We start from the raw sequence: 7,731 nt of genomic DNA, 5'->3' as shown, positions 1-7,731 counted from the left end.
GTTATCAAAAAGCATTATCAAAAAGCAATATTAAAAAGTGTTGTCAAAAAACATTATCTTTTACAAAGTGAATGCAAAAGTTACTTGAGTAATCACTTTCATCTCATTCTCATCTCAAGAATCAGTCATCTCATTATTCTTCATCTCAATATTAAGATTCTTTATCAGTGTTTGCATCACAAGTTGAACCACATGAGCAATGCAGGGGATATGACCTTGTTTATCATTTCAGGAATGCAAAGCCAATTTTTGCTCCAAGCTCTTCATTATAGTGTAGTTATTCACAGTATTATCAGTTATAATTGTAAGAAGACTGGAACTAATATTTCAATAGTCATTTTTAATCACAGTCATTAATATCTCTATCATATAATTCTCAGTATGACTACTGATCAATGATTCAAATTCAATTAATGTCTCTCAATAAGTTCAGTTCTTATCAATGTAATAATATGTAACTCTTATAAATGCAAGATTGTTTGTACTAGTTCATGCATTCACTGTGAGAGACACTCTTTGATGATTCTTCAACTCTGATTCTAGATGTTGCATATTAACTTTGTAGTGTGTCTTAAGGTTGGACTGAAGACAGAATCAATGTGAAATATGAAGATTTGAATTAAGCATTTAAAGAAGTGTTTGAAATTCAAGGTTTTCAATTGATTGAAGAGAAAGATTCAGAGATATACACATGTAAAGTAATTGTTCACAGAAGTTATCAGATGAGAGTTGTGAAATCAGAGTACTGATATGAGATTGTTTTCACATAATTTTCTTCAAATTAGAAAGTTAGCATTATCAAAAATCATTATCTGATAGAGTAACTTACCAGCTCAGTAGTAATTTTCTGATTATTTTTCTTTTGTTATCTGCATTCTGATGACTTCAGATGTCAGGAAATTTCTTCAGAGCTATGATTAGTTTATGATGAATATTTCTGAATGAAGTTGCAGTGATTGCAGCAAAGAGATGACTCTTCAGTAATCTGCAATACAATCTGTTGATAATTATTTCATAGTTCATCTCAATATTTGTGTTGAGTTTTTCATAAATTTTGTGACCTGGAATCAGATGTGAAGAATGAAGTGATCATTTATCATAATTGAAAGAGAGCATTCTGTGTTGAATTGTAAACAATGTAGACTTTGTGATTCACAGTGATTTCTTGAAGAGTTTATGAATCTTCAATAGAAGTAAAAGAAGTGAAAGAAGTGAATTTAGAAGACATGATAATAATTTGAGAAAGATGATAATTTATTTTCAATAACTGATCACTGATGTGTGTAAGAAGAATTAATATAAGAGAAAATAATCTTGTTTCTTAGCTTAGTTATAATTTTAGTACTAACTCAGATTAGATATCATTGATGTATAAAAGTAAATAAATAATCTTGATTAATCTCTGTCATATTTCTTGAAATATATTAATATTGTGAAAGAGAGTGTTATCAAATTGTGTTATCAGATGATATTATTAAAAATATATTAATATTATGAATATCAATGTTGAAAAAATGTTGATACTTATACATTATAGTGATTTGTGAATCATGATAGTTAAATATATATATATATATATATCATTCCTGACTTGATCACAACTTGTACAATAATTTTTGAAAACTCAAAATCAATTTTAATTATTAATAATTAAAAACTTAAACTTATAACTAACTAATATAAAAAGAAAAAAATCTACTTCTTCTCTTTCTCATTCTTCTTATTATTCTTCATAATTTACTTCTCATTCTTCTTCTTCTTCTTCTTCTTCTTCTTCTCCTTCTTCTCATCTGAGATGATAATCATCTCAAAATCTCTCTTCACTATCTTCTCAGAGAAGGGTTTCTGCTGCTCTCTCTCAGCCAGGTCAATCTGTGCCTCAAAATCCCGCATTTCCTGGTCTGCTGCCTCGGGTTCCATCTCAGTAGCAAGCAGATTGGCATGCTCAGAGAGCAGGGCTGCCTTCTCAATATTCTGAATCATGGAGCGCATTTGAGACCTGAACAAGGCCTCAATTCCCTTCTTCTCTGTCAGCTCCTGCTAATCAATTAGAGAACAGAAGTATTATCAAAAATTATTATCTCTTAATAAAAACTTATCAGTTTTGACTTCTTTGTCTTCTACTTCAATATCTTCTCAATCTTCTTCTGTCATCACTTATTTACAGCAACACTCTTCTTCTCTCTCTCTCTCTTCATCTTGATCTCAAATTATTCTCAGAACTTCTTCTGATTTCACTGCTGCTGCATGAGACTCTTCACTATCTTCTTTTTCAATCTCTCATAGACAGCATCATCTGCATTATTCCTATACTTAGTTCAGTCTAAATCTATTAGAAGTATTACTTAAAATTGTTATTATTCTGCTCTCTTACAGAGCCTCTTCAAGGCATTATAACATGCCTTGCAATCTGTCTCTCTGTACTTGAATGCCTTCTTCTCCTCTCTCTTCAATCTGTGACAGTGCTCACATGCCTTGATGGTCCGCAGGACCGCAGAATATTTGAAGAGAAATGACATGATTGGTTTTGATAAGTGTTGAGAAGAGATGAAGACAGGCAATGATATAATGATGATAATGATGATGATGATGATGATGATAGTGATAATGATGATGATGATAATAATAGTGATAATGATGATGATGATGATGATGATGATAGTAATGATAATGATGATGATGATGATGATGATGATGATGAAAGAGAAAGTGCATCAGAATATATTATTGACTTATTAAACATAAAGAGACAAAGAAACTATTAACAGCTTTCAGAGATGTACAGAAACAGCTACAGTGTTATATAGCAACATTATCTTCATTCAATACATGCACTATTGATATTCTTTGTATGCATTTATCATATAATCTATATCAGAGATACATGCAGAAAACAGATCTTTATTGCTAGAGAGAATGATTGCAGTGATTCTCTGTTTTCATATTATAAAGATAAGTTATTCTCATTTCTTTCTTCTCTCTTTTCTCTTCTTCTTCAATCCACCACTAAGTTCAAGCTGGTATGAAAACTATTAAAACACTCATAGAAACCCTCAAATTGAAGAGTATAAACTAATCAAATTTTAAATGCAGATGAATCAAAATAATTCAATAATACTAATTATTCATCCTCTTCTCAATAAAACAACAGTTGTGTCTTTCCCTCCCCTCTCAAACAAAACATGGCTTGTGAAAAGTGAGTACCATGCCAGGCCATAATGACCAACACAGCCCCAGTATGCAGGGCTGCATACACACAGCACATGCTGAACTGAAAGACTGTGTGAGTTGCAAACTGACAGCAGCATCTCAGAGAGAGCTGTGCAGTGTGAGAAAGCTGCAACTCTCAGTCACATGTGCAGAGAGTGAATCACTGCAGTAAGTGCATGTGCATTGCATGAAAGTAATGCTTTTTGATAATACTCAGTCTCTGATATCATGAAAATAGAGTCTCTCTGTGAGATCTGTTTTTATCAGAAGTTAGAGAATCTTATATTCTCTAAGATCATCTTCACATGCCTTGTTCATAAAATTGATGAGAGAAATCATTGATTTCAGTGTTCTGTTCTTGATGCTATTCAAGTGACAGCAGAGTTCATTCTGATCACACTTTTTAAGTGTATGTTTTCTAATTATTCACATTTATACAGATATATACTGATTATTTGTTAGATGATGTTAAGACAATAGCTTATTGTAGCTGTGTTACCCTCACTGTAAGAGATACACAGTTGATGATGAATATTGCAAAGACTCTGAGAAGTGAGTATTTTGAGAATACTGTGACTCTGTGATCTTGATTTTTTTTATTTTTATTTTTTGTTTTTTTCTTTTTCTTTTCTTTTTTTTTTTTAATGTGATTTTTTCTTGTGTTTGTTTTGTTTTTTATTTTTTGTTTTTTTTTGTATTTTATGTTTTTTTCATAATTAAAATTATATGAATTATGATCTGTGTTCAGAAAAGTAATGATATTTGATAATACTCTCTGTTGAATTTTCAACAAATGAGCACTATGTTATGATATTATATAAGTGAGAAGTGATTTCATAGTCTCATTTGATGCCATTCTCAATAATGAGATCAGAATGAAAATGTGACTAAGAATTCAAACATATTCTTTATTCAGAACTAGATTTTTATTTGAAAAGTGAATCTGAGACCTTTAATATTTGAAATAATGTGATTTGAGATTAATGTGATGAACACAAACCATGATCAGAAGTAATGCTTTTAGGCAATATGATAACTGTAAAGTTTGGTCCTGGTCTCAGACACAGTCACACGGTCAGTCTAGGCTCTTATGAAGATTTGTGAAGATCAGATAAAGTTATTCTTCAGATTCTTCTTCATATAGATCTGCAAGACCTCTGTCTCATAATGAGAGAGCTTATAGATTGATTCTTAGAAGAGTTTCTACTCTTCTATTAAATCTATTATCAGATTCTTCTTACAGTGAGAAGAAAGCTCAGCTGTCTTTACTGAGCTGAATATCTCTGTAAGATCTCAGTATTCTTCTGATATCTGAAACTCAGTTTCTATGACTGCAAGATTCTCAGACACTTATAAAGTCATTACATAGATGAGCTTATCTTCTCTAATTAACTCTGTAGTATTAACTGATTCTATCTTCATAAGTGAGTCTGTCAACACTGATTGAAAGTATAAACCTGACTCATGAACAGCTATGTATGAATTGTGTCTTTAAAGTTATACAAGTCTCAAGTACATGTCATCTGTGATGTCTGTGATAATCACAGTTTCTGTAAATCTTCTTCAGATTTCAGAGAGATTTTGCAATTCAAAGATGACTCTTGTAAGTTTCTCAGTTCTCAGATCTGAGTTCTCACACTCTGCTTATTATAAGAGCAGGTTTTCAGTTTTCATCTTTCAGCTCATTCACTCTGTGAGCTTTAGAGACATCACAGTGATCTGAGATTCTGAGTTTATCAATACTTCTCATGCTTGTGAAGTAGCAGTATCATGATATAATCTCTCTCTGTGAGTAAGCATTTTTATTGAGAGAGTAACAGATTCAGATGTCAGCTTCAAGACTCTTAAGAAGGCTGTTGCTGACTCTGTCTGTGACTTCTTAAATTTCTATTTTAATTTATTCAGACAGTTTGTGTGAAGATATTCTGACTTAGAACAGATGAAGCAGAGTCTCTTTTTCTTGATCTCTCTGTTATATACTCTGTTTACAGAAGCTTGTGAAGCTCTCTCTCTCTGCTCAGTAGTCAGATACAAATCTCTCTATGTCTTATCATTCTTTTCTAATAAATCTGTTCTCTGTTGTTCTAGCTCTCACAGAGCTAGTTAGTGATCTACTCTCTGCAGATCTGTGACTCTCACAGTGATCTATAAGTGATGAATAAGAGTTATCAGTTTCTTCAGAATCAAGAACTTAGAGTCTTACTCAATGAGCTTGTTCTGTATATCTTTATTCAGCTTCTTTATAAATATTATTATTCAGGTCTTGTTTCAGAGCTCTGTTTTCACAGATCTCAATTCATATCATAATTTTATAAAGTGCTATGAGTAGTCTTTATCAGATTTCTTATCTCTTTTTCTAATATTGATGATTACAGTTCAGGTGTTCTCTGTTCAGCTTATGAAGTTTCTTAACTTATTCTCTAGATAGGTCTTGAGAACAGATTATCAGAATCTCTCATAATCATTCTCTAGATGATTCAGCCAGTTCTTGACTTCAGTGTAATAGAGGTCTGTCATTGCATAGATGACAGCTTCTTCATCTTTCATATCACACAGCTGAGCTTATGAGTTAATTTCAAATACAAACTTATAAAAGCTTTTATAGATTGTAATTCAATAAGTGATCTTAAGTGATTATAACTTAAGAAAGTTTCTTTTCAGTTTGCAGGTGTCTCTGAAGATCATGTCTAGAGACTCAGTTCAAGAATGTTTGTGAACAGTAAGTATTTCTTATAGAAAAATAGCTTGATCTCACAGAAGATGCTCAAGAATGTTCTTCACTGAGATTAATTTATTCATGAGTTTTGAGAATTTCTCTGTCACAGATGCAGAGAATAATGTTCTGTAAGTGATTGATAAGTTCTCTGAGACTTCTTTTATGAGAGTTATTCATAGTTCAGATGACTGCTTCTGAGTATCTGCAGTAGAGTTCACAGAAGTTGAAGCATGTGAGTTTCTAGTTCTTTCAGTTATAACAGGTGATTGCTGACTGACTGAGCTTGAAATGTAAGAATAAGTGCTTACAGGTGATTATTCAGGTGTTTGCAGCTTGATGTGATATGTACTGTTAACTACTAGAAGTATTCATGATAGAAAGATAAAATGTAGAGATTAAATATATAATAGTATTCAAGCTGAGTTGTGAATAGTATTTGCGAACTCCAGTCTATATAGTTGTGTGTAGCCAAGGGCCGCTAGCCCTATTGATTATGCAAGAGATAGGAATAGAGGTAAAGAATCCGTGAGAAGCGGGATTTCTTACAGAGAGATAAGTCTCTGAATACTTATAAAATCCGGGTAATCAAGACAATGTGAATGTCATGAATTCATGATGAGAGTTGATCTGAATAGATGAGGCTTCTCTTCATATCTTAATTATTTTCAGACTGAATACTTCAGTATAACTGAGAGAGTGAACACAGCTTTGTAAGAAGTATCTGATTATATGCATAGATGACCAGTTCTCAAGATTCTGCTGTAACTGTGTGCACTCTAATATTCAGCTTCTCTGAAGTCTGTGCATTTCTGACAGTCTTTGTATCAAATGTAATAATTGTCTGTACTGTGAGTATGATACTTTCTACTTCTTTGAAGAGAGAAATTGATAGTTGTGAGAGAATTGAGTATTGCAGATGTTAATAATATGAGTATGAGTTTTCTTTGTTTTTTCTTTATTAATCTTTAAATTGTATTTACAGCTCTGTTTGTTTTCTTGTTTTTTAACTTTAATAAGAATATGATTTCTTCTTCTCTTATATATACTGTAGACTGTTCATCTCAGTAGAAACTTATTATCTTATAGACTAGAATTTGTAAATGACAGTGTTAATATCTTTATTATAATCAGGTTCTTAGTGAAGACTGCATCATTCTGACTTATCAGAGTTTGTAGTATGAAAGTTATATCTCAGCTTCTACAGATATCTTATCTGCTCAGATAATTCTCAAGTGAACTCATTCATCTTATCAGAATACTCTTATCACTGAATCTTAAATCAGAGCTTATAATCTTATTTCTCTGAGTTAATAATTTCTTTAATCTGATATTCTCTTTCACTCTCTAGTGCTTTATAAACAGAGTGATGAGTCACAGAATTCTCTTCTAAGAATTTCTTATATTCATAGAGTAAAGAGATATGAAAAATATTATATATCTATAACTCAGATAACAGTTTCAATCTGTAGAACTATAAGCTAACTTTCTTCATAATCTTATAAGATTCTATCTATAAGAGATTTAGCTTCTTACTAGATCTCTGTATAATGATGTTTTCTAGACTTAGTCAGACTCTATTATCTTTCTTAAAACTCTTTATAATATGCTTAAAGTCATAGTATCTCTTCTGATACTCTTGAGTCTTTCTCAAGAATTCATGAGCTTTCTTCTGAATCTTCTGAATTCTCTCAGTCTGTTCATGAGCATTATCACACTCTATAGTGTACTCTTGTGAATTTATCAAGATCATCTGTGAATAAGTCTCAGTGAGTATCTCAAAGAGAGTTTTATCTGTGCTGATATGT

The 7,731-nt window shown here is 31.6% G+C and overlaps 1 protein-coding gene across 1 annotated transcript; it reads right to left on the bottom strand.

Moving 5' to 3' along the window:
* Nucleotides 1-1,737: 1,737 nt before the first annotated feature.
* BDCG_16352 (uncharacterized protein) lies at nucleotides 1,738-2,198 on the bottom strand (the record flags this gene model as incomplete). The annotated part of the gene is made up of 2 exons (XM_045425598.1): nucleotides 1,738-2,037; nucleotides 2,166-2,198. 2 exons carry the CDS (start codon nucleotides 2,196-2,198, stop codon nucleotides 1,738-1,740), a joined length of 333 nt encoding a protein of 110 aa, XP_045279572.1.
* Nucleotides 2,199-7,731: the final 5,533 nt, after the last annotated feature.

The sequence above is a fragment of the Blastomyces dermatitidis genome (genome assembly GCF_000003525.1).
Source record: "Blastomyces dermatitidis ER-3 genomic scaffold supercont1.2, whole genome shotgun sequence".
Lineage (NCBI taxonomy): Eukaryota > Fungi > Ascomycota > Eurotiomycetes > Onygenales > Ajellomycetaceae > Blastomyces > Blastomyces dermatitidis.
This window is presented reverse-complemented; position numbering and strand designations above follow the sequence as displayed.